General features: G+C 57.2%; 1 protein-coding gene across 1 annotated transcript; it reads right to left on the minus strand.

The window, feature by feature from the left end:
* Positions 1–8,067: 8,067 nt before the first annotated feature.
* Positions 8,068–20,220, minus strand: GFI1B (growth factor independent 1B transcriptional repressor). Its single transcript, XM_059071463.2, has 7 exons — positions 20,026–20,220; positions 12,781–12,900; positions 12,018–12,158; positions 11,321–11,592; positions 10,594–10,731; positions 9,504–9,669; positions 8,068–8,853 (listed from the first exon to the last, which is right to left on the minus strand). The coding sequence occupies exons 2-7, from the start codon at positions 12,878–12,880 to the stop codon at positions 8,675–8,677; spliced, it is 996 nt and encodes a 331-aa protein (XP_058927446.1). The 5' UTR covers positions 12,881–12,900; positions 20,026–20,220; the 3' UTR covers positions 8,068–8,674.
* Between the last annotated feature and the right edge of the window lie 1,127 nt (positions 20,221–21,347).

The following is a 21,347-nucleotide window of genomic DNA, read 5'->3' on the forward strand; positions in this document are numbered from 1 at the left end:
GAAAGGAAATCTTGAGACCTGGGGGGTGCGGGCCAAATCTTGAGATTTCTGAAGACCACGGGTTTCATTGTACAGATGAGAGAAACTGAAGACCAGAAGGAAGTGCCTGAAGGACTCCCGGCCGGGCAGGGGCCAGAGCGACACCCCAGCCTCCCGACACCCCGTCTGGGATCTCTCCTTCCCCGCCTCTCTCGAGGCCGGCTCCAGGGTGAGGCCGCCCCCGCACCACGCGCTGCGATGCCCACGCCGACACCCCCGCCCCCTTCCCTGCATCCATTCGTCCTGGCTTTGTCTGTTTGTCCTCTGTGTCCCCGCTCGGTGCCATGAGCACAGGCATCGTCAGCTTCTCCCACTCTGCCCCATCCTCACCCACTTAGAAAGGAGCCTCGCTCATGGCAGGTGCTCGGTAAACAGGAGTTGATGAATGAACGCTTTCCGACCCATTAGGGCAGCCTTTGTGCCTCTGGAAGGTCCTGGACCCGGGCTGTCATATGGGACTCTGGGGCACTCGGCTGTCGGCTCTGCAGACACTGGCAGGCCTGGCCCCATGCCTGTGCCTCGGGATGGGTAGAGGTGGGTGCTCCTGGGCTGGAAGGCCCGGCCAAGTGTTCCTGGCCCACCAGGGACCCTTGCCCTCTCTCCTTCTCTCCCTCTTAAAGTAAACAAATCACCTTTCTTCCCCCAGGCCCCCAACACTCCCACATTCTTATCATAGAAATCATGGAAGACTCAGGAAAAGTCTAGAAAAGGGAATTATAAAAATCCACCGTGGGCTTCCCTGGTGGCGCAGTGGTTGAGAATCCGCCTGCTGATGCAGGGGACGCGGGTTCGTGCCCCGATCCGGGAAGATCCCACGTGCCGCGGAGCGGCTGGGCCCGTGAGCCATGGCCGCTGAGCCTGTGCGTCCGGAGCCTGTGCTCCACAGCGGGAGAGGCCACAACAGTGAGAGGCCCGCGTACCGCAAAAAAAAAAAAAAAAAAAAATCCACCGTGATGCTGCCCCCCCCAGGATAGCCCTGCAGACCTGGGGATCCGCCCCTCCCTCTGATGGCCATCGCCGAGGGCGGGGGCCTGGGTGCGTGGCTCTGGGCCGGGGACCAGCACCACGTCTGGAGCGGCTGCCCCTGCAGAGCACAGGCTCTTTGTGCCGGAGCTCTAGACCCGGGACTGGGACGGGGGTGGGGGGCTGGGGGGCATGAGGGGGCGGGGCGGGGCACAGGCTCTTCGTGTGGGAGCTCTAGACCCGGGGGTGGGGGGGTGGGGGGGGCTGGGACGTGGTCCTCCTTCTGTCTTCCCCGTTCCTGGCCTCCTGGGTCCTCGTCCTCCTGATCCTCGTCTACACTCACTCTGAGACTCAGTTTCCTCATTCGTAAGGCAGGGGTGACCATGACCCGCCTCCCTGAGGGGTTGGTTCCCAATTTTAACAGAGACTGACTTGCACCCCGAGACCACAGGGGCTGCGCGAGGAAAGGCTGGAGTGGGAAAGAATGGCGGAGAGGTGCCCTCCTGCTGCTCCCTTGTGCCTTCTGGGGCATGGAAATTTCCAGAAAAGGGGACTTTGTCTTTAAGCCTTGCTGAAGAGCAGGACAGCATCAGGCCCGTTCTGTGGCCTGGAAGGCTGTGCCCAGGGAGGAATGGAGGCTCCCAGCCGCGCCTCCGTGGTACTGATTCCCAGCTGCAGATGCCCTTGGGGCTGGGACGCCAAGGCCCCGCCAGGAACCTCAGAGGCCTCTTTTCCCCGGCTCTTGTCATTTGGGTGAAGTGGCTGGAAGGCTCCCTCCCTCTCGTTCTCTCTCATTCTCTCTCTCTCTCTGCTTCTCCCTTTCTCCCGCTCTCTGGGCCGCCAGGCCCCTGATAGCGCTTGCAAGGCACTATCGGCCCGGGAGCATCCTCCCGCCAAAGCCCACTGGCCTGCTCCGCGCTGACGGTTAGCAGGCGGCACCGTCTGATAAACTTATCAGACCAAACCTGAGCACGGGCCACTCAGCACAAGCCTCTGTCTCAGATTTCCCTCCTCCTGCCTTCCTGCAGCCCCCCGGCCCCCGTCATTGGATCCCCAGGCCCTGCCCAATCCCAGGTGGACCCCAGGGAGGTGGGAAGGAACAGCCCTCCACCAAGACCAGGAGGAAGAGCTGGGTGTCCAGTGTCTGGCCCACTGCTCCCAAGCCACGGGGTCCACCTTTTAGGGGTCCCACCCCACCTGCCACGAAGGAGCCAGGGGCCCCGGTGGGCTTGCACCTCCTTTGCAGAATTACTGGGGACCTCCTAGGTGCCGGGTCCTAAGCTGAGTGTTAGGACTGGACGCAGTGTCTGCCGGGAGATGGCTCTCGGGTCTGGGGGTTGGGTTCAAGAGAGCCAGCACTGATGAAGGAGAAAGGACGCTGACCCGAGGAGCTGTGGAGGGCCGGCAGCTTGGAGGGAGGAGTGGAGAGGCAAACCTCAAAGCAGGGAAACAATATCTGAGCCGAAGGAGTCTTTTTGTAACGTCAGTGATAATGTTATCATGCGCGCCCGTGGCAGAAAAATACAGCAGACACACTGAAAAGGAAGGAGAAGAAAATACACAGCCCCCTTTATGCAGCCCTTGTTGATATGCAGCTCTTTATCCTTGCAAACTTCCTTCTGTGTGTGTAATTAACAAAATGGAATCATATGGTGTATACTGATTTTAAACCACTTTTTCACTTAAGATATCATGAACAGCTTCCTATGTTGATGCATTTATTCTGCAAAATCTATTTTCTGTTCAATTTTTTTTTAGTAAAAAATACACACACACACAAATCCAAGTCTCTTTTATAGATAGCATTGAGGGTGAAATCAACCCTCTTTCACAGTCCCCAGAAGCAACTGCTGTCAATGGTTTGATGGACCTTCTTCGGATTTGTTTCTCTAAGCATCTACAAATGTACGTTGTGCTGTTTTTACAGAACCAGCGCGCAATCGTGAAGCAAGCGTTTCTCACTCCACACCGGCACCCAGGCCCCTTCTGGGTCAGTCCTTATAAAGCACACTGGCTCCAGGGACTGCCCTCGTGGCACAGTGGTTAAGAATCCACCTGCCAATGCAGGGGACACGGGTTCGAGCCCTGGTCTGGGAAGATCCCACATGCCGTGGAGCAACTAAGCCCGTGCGCCACAACTATTGAGCCTGCGTGCTGCAGCTACTGAAGCCCTCACGCCTAGAGCCCGTGCTCCGCAACAAGAGAAGCCACCGCAGTGAGAAGCCCACGCACCTCAACAGAGAGTAGCCCCTGCTCGTTGCAACTAGAGAAAGCCCGTGCACAGCAACGAAGACCCAACGCGACCCAAAAAAAAAAAAAAAAGTAAAGCACACTGGCTCCTTTCAATGGCTGCTTGGATGACCACTGTCTGGGCGCACCATCAGTCACTTAGCCAATCTCCTCTCCTGGGAGGTTAGGACGGTTCCAATTTGTTTTTTCCATTTTCAACAGGCTTCAGAAGATGATCTTGTAGCTAATCTGTGACCCATTCATGACTACTTTTCTTTCAGACAAATTCCTAGGAGTGGACTGGAGGGTCAGGGCGTGAGCACATGTTGAAAAGTCTATGCACTTGTGGGACTTCCCTGGTGGCCCAGGGGTTAAGACTCCTCGCTTCCAATGCAGGGGGCGCGGGTTCAATCCCCGGTCAGGGAACTAAGATCGTGCATATGGTGTGTAGCCAAGGAAAAGGAAAAGAAAAATCTATGCAGCTGAGCTGTGTTTCAAGGGTTCAGGGGAAGGAAGAGGGGATTTTAGAGGAGGGCACACCGTGGGCAAAGGCTGGGAAATGGCATCGGGAATTCCCTTAAGGCCTTTTGGGGAATAACAGGAAAGACTTGGCTTCCTGTCCAGGATCCCAGGGAAGTGGGATAGTGCGGCCGTGATGGTCTCCCGTGCGCCCTCCCTCCGTCCCGGGGGGCTCCCCTCTCTGACCAGCCTCAGCAGGGAGCCGGGAGGAGCTCAGGGCAGCTGGTGCCGCTATCACCCCCAATATGCTGACTCAGAACCTGACCTGGAACTGCCTCCAGCCCCAGTGCTCCCGCTGGGCTCCCCAGATCACAGAATCGCCGTCGTGTGTCCACCATGGATTGTCTTTCTGAAGCTCAGCTCTCTTGTCTCTTGGGCTCCTCCCTTGGTCCAAAGCAATCAGTGGCTCGGGTGCCTTGGGAAAATGATTCTTCTGGGTCCTGGGTCTCTCCCGCTGCCCCTGGCCCGTGCCAGACTCTGCCCCAAGGTGTGTGGCCCTCCCAGCTTTGGACGCTTCTGGCCGGCCCAAATTCTTCATCATTCTCTGGTCGTGTCTCTTCTACCCCGTGTCCTCCACCCTCAATTCGTCCTGCTCCTTGCTTCTGGAGTAGCTTGAGCCAGCCGGAGGAGGAGCCCATCCAGGGCTGGGAAGGTAAAGGTCATGGCCAGGGGCTGGACTTGATTCTGCAGGTGATGGACGGAGGCACGCTTGGTGAACTTTCAGAACAGGCCCTATTCTTCTAGATGATCCAGAACCCTCCATTCCACTTCCCCCACTGCCCCAGCGCCCAGGCTCTGCCACCTCCAGGCCGCCATCCACGCCTTCCGGGCCAGTGCGGTCAGCTCTAGGCGGTCGCGCTTGGGGACAGGCTGGGATCAGCTCAGCCACCCGTGTGAATGCCTGGGCTGTGACCCTGGGAGGTGCATTTCCATCCTTACCAGTGATTTCCTTGGAGCGCCTCCAGGCATCTCTCAGAATGTCCGTCAGGGGCTGGCAGGGGCCTGGAGATGTTGCCTGGAGCTGACACCACCGGCGGCGGCGGGACATTTCATTGGAAAATGAATTCCGGTGTTGGTTTCTGCGCCTTAGGGTGACTGGTTTGTTTTAACATTAAAATTCTGCTTTTGTTACTTACCGTGGAGCGTATGGATGCTACGGGTTGAGTCACCCGTGCCATCCTGAAGCCTCACTTGTTCCACCCACACCCTCCCAGCCCTCAGCAGCTGGGTCGGCGCCGCAGGCCGGCAGCCCCTCATCTCCCCGCACAACCTCAGAGGCCGCCACGGGCTCGGGCTCGGCGTTGCGTGTAAGCAGAGTCCCCTGGAGTCGTGCAGTCAACCCCGCAGTTCTGGTAGAGAGGTCCCTAGGCTGGGCGGTCAGAAAACCTGGATTCTGTGTGACATTGCTGCCGACAGGCCCGTGTGACTGGGGCCACCGCTGCGCCCTCCCTGGGCCCGCGCCCTCGTGCAGCACGGGGAAGCCACGGGCCGTCTCCACGGCCCTGGACGGGGCCTCCCGGTTCGCGCGCTGTGACTCTGATGCCGGGGATCCCAGACGGGGGCTGGGGCGTGGAAGTAGAGCGGAAGGCTGAGGACGGCTGACCGCACTCCCTCCCGTCACAGACAGCAGCTGGGGGCCCCGCCGCGCCCACTGAGTTGGGCCCCCGACGCCAGCATGATGAGCACAGCCCTCGCATCCCGCAGGAGATGGGACTTTGACGGGACCTCTGCTCCCACTGGTGGGAACGTTGCCGGTGGCTTGTGGCTGGCGCCGACCTGCAGCCCTTCTCCAGGGCCGCCGCTCTGTGCGCGCAGGGCAGCCTGTCCTTCTTGTGACCGCCCCGCAGTTCCTGCAGCGGGCTGAGGGGCCGGCGCGGGGAAGGGACAGCAGCCTGGCTCTCCCCCTCCCCGCGGTGCCGACTTTCCCCGGGGGAGCAGGTTTCGCCACCACCCCCATACCTGCCCACCCCCTGGCCCCCTTTCTCTGCAATATGTGTACAAATGGGGGTCCAGTCCCCCTGCTCTGAGGCTGCAGGGCCCTCCCACCGTTGTGGTCACTCAGTGGAGGGGTGGACACACTAAACGCCGACCTCCCAACCTCAGTAGATGAAGAAAGACACATTGTCTGGCTGCTCTTCCTTGCCCCGCCCTGCTGCAGAAGTAGCTGAAATCCTGATACTGGTGTGGTTTTGTTTAGCAAACAAGGAGCATGCAAAGTAGCTCCTCCGTGCGTGTGTGTGTGTGTGTGTGTGTGTGTGTGTGTGTGTGTGTGTGTATCCCCGTCCGTCCTCTGGGAAGTTCAGGCTCACTCCGGGTTCAGAAGCCTGGGTGAGCCTGGCCCTGCTGTGTGGCTTTGGGCAAGTCCCTTCCCCTCTCTGGGCTACACGGTCCTCATGGGCGAGAGGAGGAGGGGGGAGCAGGTGTTCTCCAAGGCTCTGGTGGCTCTGGTGGGTTGGCTGCCAGAGGCTGTCTTCCTTTGACCTCAAGAGTGAGGCCTGCAGGACAGGATCTGAAAGCCTGCTGAGGAGACCAGACCACCCTTGAATGCAAATCCCGAACCTCCACCCCACCCTCTGCGTACCTGACAGGTCTGTGTAGGGGAATTCTTGCTAAAGTAAACAGGAAGAGCCTTTGCAATGAACTATATCATGGCGTCCTGCCCAGCCAAACCCAGAGCCTGGGAGTCAAGGGATTTACCATTCCTTAAGGAGCCTCAGAATCCTCTAGATTCACAGTGGAAGAGAGGAAACATCTGCAGGTGTCATTGCGAGGAAGGGTAGACTGAGACTCAAAGAAGAAGAAGACTTGGATCAGATATCCCGATCCCAGCTCTGCACTTGCTTGCTGGGTGACTTTGGGCAAGAAGGCCAACCTCCCTGAGCCTCAGTTGCCTGCTTTGTAAAATGGGGTAATGACAGCTCCTTTGCAGAGGCCTACGTGGGTTAGAGACGATGTATGGAAACCCTGAGCCCAGCTTGTTACCCGGAAGGGCCTCATTCAGAAGTGTTCCTTGTGGTGGGCCAAGGACGGGCTTAGTGCTGAAGGCTAGAGCCCAGAGGGAATTCCTTCTAGCAGAGCGGAAACGTACCCACAGATAACTGCCAGTCCAGGTTCAATAGGTCCTGCGCTGTAAGCAAAGAGCCCGAAGAGCTCAGTTTAGAAGCGGGATAAGACCTCTGGCTGGAATGACCAAAGGAGGCTTCCTGGAGGAGGCGGCATTTGAGCAGGCCTGTAGGATGGGCAGGATTTCAAGAGGGCACATTCATGGCCTACCAACACTTACCCTGTGTTAGGCCCTCCTCACTGCCGTATACTCACAGCCTCAGGGGATCCTCCCAGCAACCCACAGGAAAGGATTGCTACGTTTACCATTTTACAGAGGAGGGGGCTCAGCCTGGAGCCACCCAGCCAGTGAGGGGCAGAACCAGGCTTAACTAATCACAGCTGCAAAGTCCCTTCTGCTGTATAACATTCACAGGTTCCAGGGATTAGGACGTGGATATCATCTTTGGGGGCCATTATTCTTTCTACCGTGGTGATTCCATTAAGGACCGTGAGATGGGAAGGTTACCCTGGATGACCCAGGTGGGCCTGATGTGACCCCCAGGGTCCTTGCAAGAGGGAGGCAAGAAGGTCAAAAGCAGAGGAAGGAGGTGGGCTGATGGGAGGTCCAAGTGACTCACTTTGAAGATGGAGGAAGAGGCCACAAGCTGAGGTATGCAGGTGGCCTCTAAAAGCCGGAAAAGATGAGGAAACAGAACCTCCCCTGGGGCCTCCAGAGGGAACCAGCCCTGCCGATGCCTTGACGTTTAGCCCCGTGAGACTCATTTTGGATTTCTGACCTCCACAACTGCAAGAGAATACCTGTGTGTGTGTGTGTGTGTGTGTGTGTGTGTGTGTGTGTGTGTGTGTGTGTGTTTCATGTTCTGGCTGTGCCCCTTGGCACGTGGGATCCTAGTTCCCCGACCAGGGATCAAACCCACGCCCCTTGCGTTGGAAGCACGGAGTCTTAATAAGTGGACCACAGGGAAGTCCCGCTTCGTGTTGTTTGAAGCCACCGAGTTTGCGGTGATCTGTTAGAGCAGCCACAGGAAACTGATACAGCCCCAGCTGCATCCACCTACCTTGCCCTTGCCTGGGGTCTTGTCACACGGGTCTCTCATGCCTCTGCTTCAGCACTTTATCAGTTTGGTCTCCCGATGTGTCTGTGAGCGACTACAGAGTTTCTATGCTTTTCAAGCCTCCCCACCATCCCTCCCCAAAGCCTCAGGCACTAGCTTGCACCCAGTACGCGTTTAAAAAATGGTGGCGAAATGTAAGTAAATCTGTGTCTTTTATTTACAGCTGTGGAGAGGAACAGGCTTTTGACAGCAGTAACTGCTGGTTTCCCCGTGGTCTGACCGCAGAACTGGAACCCCCGTGGCCTGAGTGCCCCTCAGGAGTGGGGAGCAGCCAGCACGTTGGCTGAAGCAGAGGGGTGCTAGGTCTGTCTCCCACGGGGGCAGGAGACAGCTCTGACCATCCGTGGCAGCCAGAAGGGGGCCTGCTGAAAACCGAGCTGACCAGATCCCAGGCAGCTGCAGGCAGGGGCAGGATTTCTCTGTGGGTCCCAGCTCTGGTCAGCTCTTGGCATTGCTGTGCACCTGGGGCTACTCTGGCCTCCTGGGCTCTGCCCCGGGGGGAAGGCACCGAAGCTCTTAGACCTGTAGACAACGTCAGCTCAGAAAAGATCCAGCTGCCACACTCTGCAGCAGGAGAACTGTTGGTCCAGAGAGGGAAAGTGACTTGCCCGAGGTCACACAGCAATTCCGTGAGTCTCAAAACAAGCTTGACGAGACTGCGGATCTGGGTGTGTGAGGCTGGCGTCCCTCCAGGTGACACGATCCCGGGGCAGGGCGGGCAGGAGCTGGGAGCGGGGACAGCCTCACTTGAGGTTGTGCTGGCTCTCGCGGTGCCGCCGCAAGTCCACTTTACGCTGGAAGCCTTTGGTGCACAGCTCACAGCTGAAGGGCTTGAAGCCCGTGTGCTTCCGGCTGTGAGTGATGAGGTTGGAGCTCTGGCTGAAAGCCTTCCCACACACCTGGCACTTGTGTGGCTTCTCACCTGCGGGGCAGCGAGGACAGGGTCAGGGCCGTTTGGACCAGACCTGCTGCCCCGATGCCCTGCAGCTGTTCTCTGGAACTTTTATTATGTTTTACCGCACGTTCACTTTAGAAAATAACTAGAAAAGGGAGCCGAGAGAAATACAACTCTGACCACCCAACCCCTCGGCCAATTGTACCCCGGTTTTAAGGCAGGGACTGGGTCCACCTTGTTTATCCATGAAGCCCAGCACACGGTACGGGGCCCTGCACAGAAGATGACGGAGTGGGGAAGGAAGGAATGGAGGAAGGAAGGAATGGATGACTGAATGAGGAGGAATGAATGGCCGGAGGAGTGAGGGGATGATGGAATGATGAACGAAGGAGAAATCCACCCGCTGGTCTCACTTCTACACACAGATGATCAGTGCGGACATTTTGCTCTTTCCTTCCAGCACTTTTTCTACGCATTAAGCAGCACAGCGTGCGCGCAGCCCTCCTGTTGGAGGGGCGTGGCCTCCCCTGTGTAACCTGACACCCCCACCCCTCCGCACCCGGGTCCTAAAGCCCGCACCTTCTCATGGCGAAAGGTTGGGGTGCCCGGGGGGCCTCTGACTGGGCCCTGGGGTGGGGGGCGGGGCGGGGGGAGGAGCTCCGCCGCGGCGGCCTCACCGGTGTGGATGTAGGTGTGCTTCTTCATGTCCGACTTCTGGTGGAAGCGCTTGCCGCAGAACTGGCAGGGGTAGGGCCGCGTGTCCGAGTGGATGAGCAGGTGGGTGGACAGGGTGGACGAGCGCTTGAACGCCTTGCCGCACATGCGGCACTCGAAGCTGCGCCCCTGCCGGAGGAAACGAGGCCCCGGGGGGTCAGGCGCAGGTGGGGCCTCGCGACCCTGGACTGCCAAGCTGGGTGCGGGGCTGGGCCCGGCCGGGATCCCCTGAGGAACAGGACACTCCATTGGGGTGGCCTCGAGGATGGGGCCTGGAGGAGCAGGAGCCAGGCTCCCCCATTCCTGCCTCCCAGGAGGGGCCGCGAGGCCTGGCCCCTGAGTGGCCTCCCATTAGGGGATTTTCCCCTTGCGGTTTGTTTAGGCGGCTGAGTTATCGGGGCCCAATTCTGGCTTCTGCCCCTTACCCGCCACGTGACCTTTGGCAAGTCATTTAACCTCCCTGGGGGACTCAAGTTTCCTCATCTGTACATTGGATCGTTATGGGTAAGTGACCTCAAAGGATCGTTGGGGGCACTGGGGCTGGGGAACTGAGCTGGCAGCTGGCACGTGGTACATGCTAACCATCTTTTTCTGCGTCTCCCACCTGAGCTTTTATATCTACCCAGGTGTTAGCAACTCGGGTCAGTTTCGGGTGCCTTCCCTGGAATGGGATTCTGAGGCAGGGATTTCGGCATCAGGTAGGGCTAAGTGGCACGAGATGAACATTTAAGCCTGACTTCAAGGGTCTCAGGGGTGAGAAACCTGTCCTGACCACCCAGGAGGTGGGGTCGTTCCTCAGCATCACAGATATCTCGCTACCCCCGAAATCCCACCTGAGCTCCTCGCCTCTTCCAACTGTACATGAAGCCAGCTTGGTCCATCAGGGACTCAAATGTGTTAAGGGCGGGTGATGGAGCCCCAGATCAGGGCGGCAGATAATGAGGGCCCCCCTCAGGGGCACAGAGAGAGACCCACCGAAGCCCCCTAGGCTTCCTGGGGGGAGCACGGGGCAGGAGTGGGAAGTGAGGGCGCTGTGCTCAGCTAGCTGCCCACCTGGGAGTGGACGTGCGTGTGCTGCTCCAGACTCACTGCATGGCCGAAGGTTTTGCCGCAGACGTTGCAGGCGAAGGGCCGGGTCCCGCTGTGGGAGCGGCGGACGTGCACCTCGAGCCCGTGTGGGGTGGAGAACACCTGCAGGAGGGGCAGAGCATGAGGGCCCGGGGGCGCAGAGAGGGAGAGGGGCCGGGGTCCCACCTCTGCACCCAGCTCAGCCATAGGTGCGTGTACAGGAGAAGGAACGCTGGATTGCGGATTCTGCTGCCATGTGCTGTGTGTCCTGGGAAGGTCCCTCTCCCTCTCTGTGGCTGGCTTTCCTGTCTATAGAATGGAGTCTGGGAGGGGGATCTGGAAGGCCCCTCCTGGCCCTGTCTGGAGGCTGAATGGCAGTTAAAAAGTGGGAGTTGGGCAGAGCCAGGTTTGAATGCTGGTTGTGATATCTACTTGCTGTGTGCTGTTGGGCAAGTGACTCAACGTCTCTGAGCCTTAGCCCTTCGTCCACCTCCCGGGGCTCATGCATGTCAAGTGCTTAGCACGGGGCTGAGCACATGGTCAGGGCTCAGTGAATGGTGATGAGGACGGATGTTGTGAGTCCTTGATCCCACCGGAGGACCCAAGAGTCACGTCACATGGGGCACCCATCTCTGAACACTCTCAGCTGCCAGGGTGCTGGAGAGGGGATGCAGGCAGGACCCGAGAGCCCACCCGCCTCCGGGCCACCCACCTTGCTGCACTTGATGCAGTGGTATGCGTCCAAGCCCGGGGAGTAGTGGAGGCTAAAGTCCAAGGGCGGCTCGGTGCTGGGCACCAGAGGGCTGCCATACAGGCTGACGGAGCGCTCCAGGAAGGCAGACTGCATGGTGGAGGGGGCCTGCTGGTAGCTGTGCCCGTAGGATGAAGCCAGGGCATCCCAGGAGAATCTGGGCTTGTAGAACGGCGGTGAGTCAGAGGATGGCGAGCCCCCATCCTGGGGTCGGGACGTCACGGCAGGCCCCTCTGTGGAGAGCGGGACATATACCTAGTGGTGACATTCAAAGCAGGGCACCCACTCCCCGCCACCCTCCATTGTGACCTCATGCTGAGGCTTTGGTGTGTAGCCCCGACTATTTACTAGGGGGTGGTCCTGGTCCTCACTGTGGCTCCTTGGCTTTTCAGTCCAGAAATGTGCCCCAACCCCTGCAGAGCGCCCACCTCACCCACTACGTGGGCCTGTCCAGCTGCTTCCTCTGCCCCACCACACAGAAGCTCTCGTGTGGGAGTGAGCTCCCCGTCCTGGAGGGATTCAAGCAGAAGCCTGAGAGCCCGGACTGACGATCCTCCCTGTGACTCCACAACTCCAAGGGGCCCCGATTCCACGGGTCCATCCCTCCTCCATTCCCCCTGCACCCGCTGGGGACTGGCGGGGGTCCCCTGCTGGGTACCTGGGGCGGAGGCCATCCTGGTCATCAAGCTCTGGTCCAGCTCCAGCTCCGGCTCCCGTTTGAGGTCAGTCCAGTCCAGGCACTGGTTTGGGAACAGGGTGCTGAGGACAGGGTTGGTGCTCAGGACCTGGTCCCTGGCCGCTGTGGGGTGACAAGACCGTCAGACTTCAGCTCTGGGAAGTCCGGAGGGACTTGGGGAAGGAGGGGCACCAGAGAGAGACCACTGCTGCTGCCCCTGGCTGTTCACGCTCAGCGGTTCTTCCCAGGATGGTGGGAGCAGCGTGGAGGCCAGGAGGAGACCCCCGCCCTCCCCCCTCCCCCTCCCCCCCTCCCCCTCCCCCTCCCCCTCCCCTCTCGCCCTCCTCTCTCCCCTCCTCCCCCCTCCCCCTCCTCTCTCCCCTCCTCCCCCCTCCCCCTCCTCTCTCCCCTCCTCCCCCCCTCCCCCCACCGAGGAGACTCTCGGACCAGTCTCCGTTTTTCCAAGCACCCACCCTCAGCCCTAGATCAGCCCTAGATCAGCCCTCTGATTACGAGTCACGTCGGCTGCCTGCCGAGGACAGCTCCAATCGGGATGCTCTCATCACCCCCATGGGGTGAGAAGAGATAGGTGCATTTATTCATTCCTTCAACCCACATTTACTGAACTCCTCCTGTTTCCAGAATTGGAAGAGCGGCTACTTCCGGTGGGACGCTGCTGCATCCCATCACATGGGCAGGGAGTCCTGGTGGGTATAGCAGAAGGCCAGCCTGGGCTATGACTCACCAGGACCAAGGGCAGGAGGCCAGAGGAGCTCATCCTCCTGGGCACGGGGCTGGTGGTAGGTGTGAGCCTTCTTGCTCTTCACCAGGAAGGAGCGTGGCATTGTCAATGGGTGCCCCACACCTACGGGGGAGAAGATGAGAAAGTTTAGGAAGGACAAGAGGACGACACTCCTCTGTATTTTAGGACCTCCTCCTAAAATCAAAATCCACTGTCCTGGTTTGAATACTGTCCCCCAAAGTTCAGGTCCACCCAGAGTCTGTGAATGTGACCCTTATTTGAAAATAGGGTCTTTGCAGATGTAATCAAGTTAAGCTGACATCACACTAGGTGCGGAGAAACCCTAAATCCAATGTGACAAGTGTCTTTATAAGAAGAAGGAAACTTGGACACACAGACAGAGACACGCGCAGGAAGAAGGGCCATGGGGAAATGAGGGCAGAGATTTGGGGGGATGCGGCTTCAAGACAAGGATTTTGCTGGCAAACCAGAAGCTAGGAGACAAGCCTGAGGCAGACGCCCCCTCAGAAAGTCCAGAGGAGCTGACTTCGCTGACACCTTGATTTTGGATTTCTAGACTCCAGAACCCTGAATAAATACATTCTTGTTGTGTTAAGCCACCCAGTTTATGGTATTTTGTTACAGCAGCTACAAAGCCTAGTGTCCCTCACTCCTCTCTTGCTAGAAAACCAATACACCCACTTCTAGAAAACCCCAGGTCAGCCTGCTCCTGTTGCATGCCCTGAGTTACACTAGGAGCAGAGAAGGAAGGGCAGGGGTACCTCCATTTGTGAAACACTCTGGACCCTGCACCCAGAAAGCTGCATCTGCATCCCGGTGGGGTCTGCATTCAGAGGCCGCGGAAAGTTGTGGTCTGAGCACAGGTTTTGGAGCCAGATGCTCATGGGTTAGAATCCCAGCTCATCCGCTGTGCAATTTGGGGCAGACGCTTAACCTCTCTGGGCCTATTACCTTTTCTGTAAGATGGTAATCCAGGTGAGTGCGTAGTATGTGCTCAGCGCCTCTCAGAGAGGAGCCTGGCAGGTGGGCTGCAACGAGGGGGGCCACCTCAATCGCAAATCCATGTTATTGTGCAAGTTGGGTGCCGATGGAGCCAGAGCGGGGCTGCACCTTGTCCACAGCTGCAGCCCAGAATCTGGCCCACAGAGAGGGAGGGGCTTTTTCTCTCTCCTCGTGGGTGGAGGGGATGGTTGAGCTCGAGGCCTGAGAGGACCTCACTGGAGGCCTGAGGTCATTTTGTGCACAGGGAGGAAGAGGCCAATGTCCACCAACTCTAGGGACTGAGCACAGGGCAGCCCGGCCGAGGCCCATCACTGAACCCACGGGTCAGCGGGTCGGGGAGTGCGGAGCTGGACCAGCCTGACTACCCGGTACTCTTGGCTTCTGGTGCAGAGCCCTCTGGGGCAGAGAACATCTCCTGCCCGCCATCCCCCCCACCCACCCACCCACCCAAAATGTTTCACATCCCTGCGCCCAGCCATGAGGCCCTGCTGAGGGCTTCCAGGAGACAGCATCTCCTGGTGGTCCTCTCTCCTCCCCACCGCCATGCCACAGCCAAGCAGCAGCTCAGAGAAAACGCTCAGCCGATGCCGGTGCTGATGGCAGCTCTGCTGGACCCTTTCCCCAGGCCTCAGAGGAGGAGTCCCCCGCTCCCGGACCAGCCCAGGCACCAGGCAAGGCTGCAGGCGTGATAGGGCCAAGCGCGGGGGAAAAAGATGGCGGGAAAAAGCTCTGAACAGCAGCGAGGGCCTGGTTGATAAGGCCGCGGCCCAGGAGCAGGCTGGGAGGAGGCAGATTAGAGAGGGAGCTTGGAGCTCTGCCTTGGGAAGCGGCCCTGGGAGCCACCCCTTCCCCAAGGGGATGACCCAGGGTGGGCAGAAGAGGTCCCCACACCCGTGCCCAGACGTGCCCGCCCCTCTGGGGGCAGCGTGCCGCCCTGCCAGGGGCCATCTCAGGCCCAGCCTTCCTGGATCTAGGCCTCAGGGTCCGCCTCTGCTAAATGGCGATCTCAAACCAACCTCCCGGGACTGCTGGGGAGAGAAGGGAGCTTTATTTATTACAAACAACTGTGTAAAGGGCCCGGTGTGGTGCCTGGGCTGCTGGGGGGACGGAGGTACTCAGCCCACAGAGGAGAGGCTTGGGGAGGGCAGCCACTGCTTGGGTCCTGTCTGGTCTGGTGGCATCCCCAGTGCCTGACCCAAAGCCGGCACGCTCTGTGGATGGGGTCAAACCCTGACCAGGAGCCGGGACACACTCCAGGCCCCTCCCCCTGGGCCCTGAAATGAGGGGGTGGGGTCTGATGGCCTCCGGGGTCCCATCCAGCTGTCGGATTTTGACCTCATGAGGCTCGGCCAGCCTGCTGTCCTCCCCAGGATTGTGGGGGCAGCTCTTATCTCCCAGGGACAGTCTCCTTCCTCATGGCTCCTCCCCTGCCCCCGCCCAGGGCTCCCCACTGCCCCTTCCTTCCCCCGTCTAACCCTTGGCTTCAGGAGCCCCCTGAAGAGGCCAGAGCCTGGGCAGAGCAAGAGGAGACCCTCACGTTCTGGAGGAGGGCCGGGGGGCTGGGTTCCCCTCGCCTTTTGTTCCGGGGGGACCTCCGTAGCCATGATTCTTTAAAAACATAGTATTTTATCAGTCAATCAACTAGAACCAAAAGTAGGTATTAAAGCCGCTGAGCTAGAACCCCAGGAAATACTTCTTGCGGCCTGGATCTGCAGAACCTCAGCTCTGATAATCCTGGCTCACGAGCTGAGTGGCTATCACCCCATTTTACGGAGGAGGAACTGAGGCTTAGAGACTGGCTCACAATCCCAGGGCAGAGTAAGGCGGAGCTGGACTTGGTCATCTGCCTCCCAGGCCTCCGTGCTCTTGGCTGTCAGACCACGGCGCTGGGCTCTCGTTCAGGGCTGTGGCAACTGAGCTGACCAGGAGGAAACCAGGACAGCGCGTAAATCTCCCCAGTGGGCACCGTGTCACTGCATCTGACACCCACCGGGGCGGGGGAAACAGTGGTTGTCTTCCCGGGTCACGGGGGGAAACTGAGGCTGAGACAGGCAAGTGGCTTGTCCAGGGCGTCACAGCAGAGCCAGACCCAGAGCCCCTGCCGGCCAGGACTTGACACCTGGTCCCAGGCTCTGCTCATCTGCACCTGTGGTCCTTTCAACAGCGGACGAAGATAGGCTGCCTGGAGCAGGGCGGAGAAGTCTCATTGGTGGGGCAAGGTGGGGGACAAGTCAGATGCCCCTGATCTTTGGACTCCTCCAGGATCCAGCAGGCCCCATCTGGGCTCGTGAGGAGTTTGGGGTGGAGAGGCAGGCGAGAGAACAGGCTTCTTTTAGGAAGCTTCGGTGATCCCTTGGGCTCAGAACCCGAGGAGGAGACCCTAGAGGTCAGTTGATTGGAGCCTGGGACGGCAACACAGTGAGAGCCATTGGGGTTCAGACGTACGTACACAGGGGAGCAAGGGGGTCCCACTCTAGTGATGCCCCCGGGGCCCCCAATCTCTTCCCCTTCCCTCCCTAGAACGTTCTCTCCGCTAAGCCTGGCGAAGTGACGGTGGCGAAGGCAGCCCTACAGCTGAGCCGTCAAGCTCACTGTGGAGGCCAAATGCACCCAGAGAACTTCCTTTTGACCCCTGTGAGCTGAGTTAAAAAAAAAAAAAGGAACCAATCACCTATACTGTAGTTAATTAACAACCACACTGTTTGATTCACACTAACCTGTCCTGAGAAAGAGCTAAGAGCAGAGATTGTGAAAGAAGCCCAAGATTTCTTCATAAAACAGAGGCCCTGATGGTATCGGGCCTCCGGAAAGAGCCTCACTGTTAATATCTCTTCAAGAACGCCCAATCCCAAGAGAGGGTTCCCCTACCCTGAGTCCGAATCTCGGCCAGTTCTTCTGAAGAGGGGCAGCCCTGCACCCCGATTTCCAGATGGAGCCAGAGCAGCAGGCCTGTGATTTCCATGCAGCGAGGCCCCTCCCGTGGGGCTGAATCGGATTCTGTGACCTTGAGCTTAACCACGTCAGCCGCCAACCTGGGGCTTGGTTTTCCTATCTCTCAAAAGGGACAGTTGGACTAAGAGATTTCTAAACTTCCCTTTTGCTCTAAAATCCCATGCTGGGCTTCGCTGACTTTTAGCACAGGACCGAGACCTACCTTGACTAAGAAACTCATCCCTCGGGTTCCCTTTTTGGGAGGGTTGAGTAAGACTCCGTTGTTTCTCAGAGTCTGCTACAGAGGACCCTTCGGACTTCCTTTATGTTTAAAGACGCGACTCGAGGGGAAACACAAACAAACAAACACAAAAATCACCCTTTCCAGGCAGGAGTCACAGGGGACATGAGCCCAGGTCCTTTCTGGGGCCTCAGCAGAGGGCAATCGTTACTTTTATTCGAAATTTGGAAGGAGTTCTCAAATGTCTCTTCCTAAGTTCAGAGGATGCAGCGTCAAAATGAGGTGAATCCACCTCTGGGTATATAAAAGTATCGAAAGCAGGGACTTGGAAAGATATTTGGACACCCAGGTTCATAGCAGTGTTATTCACAATAGCCAGAGGTGGGGCTTCCCTGGTGGCGCAGTGGTTGGGAGCCCGCCTGCCGATGCAGGGGACGCGGGTTCGTGCCCCGGTCCGGGAGGATCCCACGTGCCGCGGAGCGGCTGGGCCCGTGAGCCGTGGCGGCTGAGCCTGAGCGTCCGGAGCCTGTGCTCCGCAAGGGGAGAGGCCACAGCGGTGAGAGGCCCGCGTACCGCAAAAAAAAAAACAATAGCCAGAGGTGGAAACAACCGATGTGTCCATTGATGGACGAACGGATAAACAAAATGTAGTACAGACATAACAATGGAATATTATTCAGCCTTCAAAAGGAAAGTGATCCTGACACATGCTACGACATGGATGAACAATGAGGTCATTATGCCACTTGAAATAAAGCCAGACACCAAAGGATGAATACTGTATGATTCTACCTGTGCGAGTTACCTAGAGTAGAGTCCAATTCAGAGACAGAAAGTAGGATGGTGGGGGCCGGGGGCTGGGGGCATGGGAGGGATGGGGAGTTATCGTTTCCTGGGGACAGAGTTTCAGGTTTTTGCAAGATGAAAGAAGTGCTATAAATGGATGGCGGTGGTGGTGGCACACCATCGTGCTTAATGCCACCAAACTGGCCACTTAAAACATGATTAAAATGGTCCACTCGGGCTTCCCTGGTGGCGCAGTGGTTGAGAGTCCGCCTGCCGATGCAGGGGACACGGGTTCGTGCCCCGATCCGGGAGGATCCCACGTGCCGCGGAGCGGCTGGGCCCGTGAGCCATGGCCGCTGAGCCTGCGCGTCCGGAGCCTGTGCTCCGCAACGGGAGAGGCCACAACAGTGAGGCCCGCGTAACGCAAAAAAAAAAAAAAAAAAAAAAAAAAAAAGGTCCACTTCACGTTATGTGTATTTTACCTCAATAACAACAAGAAGGAGGGTAGAGCAACTATACTCCAATAAAAATTAATTTGAAAAACCAAAACAAACAAAAAGGAGTGAACAAAACATTTCCTGAGCCTCTCTGAATTAGAGGCTAAAGCAGTTCCCATTGGTTTGAATTGTTGGAAACAAAGGAACAAAAACCACCTTCTAGATTGAAGAAGCGTAAAGTTTTCTGTTGTTTCTGAAAAAGGTTGAGAGGTTGTGTCACAGTGAAGCATCACATGTGATCAGGTTAGCTTTCCCGGAGTGTGGGGGGGCGATCTGGCCCCAAAGGCTTCGGGAGCCCTTGTACTCTCCAGTAGGACACCACCACCCAGTCTCCTGAAAGCCTTGAGAAAATGCTCTGCACTGGTTTTGAGTGACTCCATCCATCAAACCTAACCCAAGTATAACTCTCTGGTGGTCCCCAAGAACTTTCTGCTGGGAAACTGACATACCAACCCACAAATCTTTTTTTTTTTTTTTTTTTTGGCCGAGTGGCTTACAGGATCTTAGCTCCCTGACCAGGGATCGAACCCATGCCCCCTGCAATGGAAGCACATAGCCCTAACCACTGGACCACCAGGGAATTCCCTCCGATCCCCAAATCTGAGTTGGAAGAAACCTCACACATCTTCTCATCCAAAGAATCTCTTCTGCACCACCTCTGAGGACAAGAAACTTGCCCCTTCTCTAAGACCGCAGTTGCCCACTGAGAAATATGCAGAGGAGTGAGCCCGTGTGGGCAGGTGCAGCTCAGCTGGCTCCCACCAGATCCACGTCCAGAGACCGAATTACTTTGCACCTCTCACCACAGTATCTCATGAAAGCTGCGGGCTTTCTTCCCAGCAAAATGTACACAGGCACATACCCACAGTGATTCTGTGGACTGCCCCCCTTAACAAGCTCTACGTTAGAGCAAAGCACCTCTCCCCAGACGCCCAGACTCTGACTTGACTTTTTCTTCAAAATTAGGTACGAGAGGCTGAGGCACCACTTCCCCATCTCTTGTTCCTGGAGGCTGGGTGGGAGGGTGCCGTGGAGATGTCAGTCCCCTGCTCCCCTTGCGAGGCTCTGAATGTGAAGTCCCTCCCTCTCAAAGTGTCCCAGGAACTTTGGGGAAGGTCACCTGGGACTGTGGGTGCTCGAGCTAAGACTTCCTTCAGAGTCCTCAATCCCACTCTTATTTCACAGCCAAAGAAAGGTTCAGAGTGCCCTGGGGACAGGGCCAGTCTGTCCCCGAAGATGGACACCAACTCGGGCACCTCCACGTGTGTCCGCCTCTCCTGCCCAGGTCCCTGGGAGAGCTGGGGTGTGGGTGCGACATCGTGCAGGTAGGTGATCTCTGTCAGCCTAAAATCAAATCTTGAAAGGGCGTCCATGGGACCTCCCTGGCGGTCCAGTGGTGAAGGCGCCGCGCTTCCACTGCAGGGGGCACGGGTTCCATCCCTGCTCAGGGAACTAAGATCCCGCATGCCATACGGCCAAAAAACAAAAACAAAAATAACGACAACAACGGGTATACATGCACAATTGGCTGAAGCTAATTCCTCCACGGGTACACGGGGTGGGGGGGCTCGCAGCATCTCAGAGGAGACTGTCTCCTTGCCACCTCTTCTCTGGGTTCAAGCACTGAAAGCCACCTCTCGTAAAAGAGATTTTTCCAGCCCACCTTAATCTTCCTAGGACCGCCAAAGGGACTAGGTAAACTGCTTGGAAACGATCTAAGTCGGATATGCAAATTTCAAAAGAAGAGGCAGGGGCGTTCGACTCACTCACCTGTCCGGAGCTCCTCGTCCACGGTGGGAAGCTCGCTGTTCCCTCTGGGGACGGTGCCACCCGGTCAATTTGTGACTCTCTGCTCAAGTAGATACTTCTCCTTTCCCCCCCACCCTTCTGTGTGTGTGTGTGTGTGTGTGTGTGTGTGTGTGTGTGTGTGTGCGCGCGCGCGCGCCTGTGTTTCCTCTTCTGTTTCCCTACCTGATTTTCAATCTGATTATTTGTGTCAAAATCTGGCGGTGAAGGAACAGCCAATAGAGAGCGCGCCAGAGCGCTGGGCTATATTTGCTTATCAAAGCTTTCCAGGAGCCAAGACTCTCCATTCTCTTCTCTAACCCTCCACTCCTGGAGTAGCACTCACTCTCTGGACATTTTTAATAACATGTGGATTTTAAAAGTAATGGATAAATTATTAAATTTTAAAAATTGAAGTTAAAATAAAACATTACTTATAAACCTGATTTTGTGTAGAGAACTCATAAGTTAGTCTCTTTCTTCCTTCCTTCCTTCCTTTCCTTCTTTTTCTTTCTTCCTTTCTTCCTTCCTTTTCTTTTCTTTCTTTCTTTCTTTCTTCCTTCCTTTTTTTCTTTCTCTCTCTCTCTCTCTCTCTCTTTCTTTCTTTCCTTTTCTCTCTCTTTCTTTCCTTTCTTTCTTTCCCTCTGTCCTCTCTCCCTCCCTCCTTCCTTTCTCCCTTTCCTTCTTCTCCTTCTTTCCCTCCCTCACTCCATGAGCTCAGCACTCAGCATCCCCAGCCTGGAGCCCTCGACTACAAAGCCCTTGGCTTGTGCTGCTGCAAACTCGCTTTCAGAGTGGCCCCTCTTGTCCTTGCAGAGGTCGCCGTTGAGAAAAAAGTCAAATTCCCGCTTCCCCAGACTTGACCTTATAGACCGAGTGGAGAGCAGCAGGTGTGATATTGAACGTGGGTGATTCCCGCATGTGCAGGACCCTCAGCTGGGCAGGCTGCTCTCGGGTCCCAAGGCCTGCGTGTGCTGCCATCTGGTGGCCGCCGTGGAGGGCAGGGAGGGCCGGGTGTTGGGGGGGTGCCTCCGGGGTGTCCGTCACCAGCGGGAAGGCCGGATGGCCAGTCTCGGACATTTCAGCCCCCTGGGCACAGAGGACACCTCCTGATCCCCCCCCCAACCTCCTTCCTCCTCTGCCCCTCAAGCCTCCTCCGGCTTACGGGATGGCTGATTTATTTCAGGAGGTTTTGCATATGAGAACTCACAAAATAGAGCACTGTTAGGCTGATTTGCATGCTCTGCCAGCCCAGAGCTGGAGAGATTATGTTTCCCTCCTAAAGAAAACAAGTTTGGCGACAGGAA

Source organism: Kogia breviceps, chromosome 8, assembly GCF_026419965.1.
Source record: "Kogia breviceps isolate mKogBre1 chromosome 8, mKogBre1 haplotype 1, whole genome shotgun sequence".
NCBI lineage: Eukaryota > Metazoa > Chordata > Mammalia > Artiodactyla > Physeteridae > Kogia > Kogia breviceps.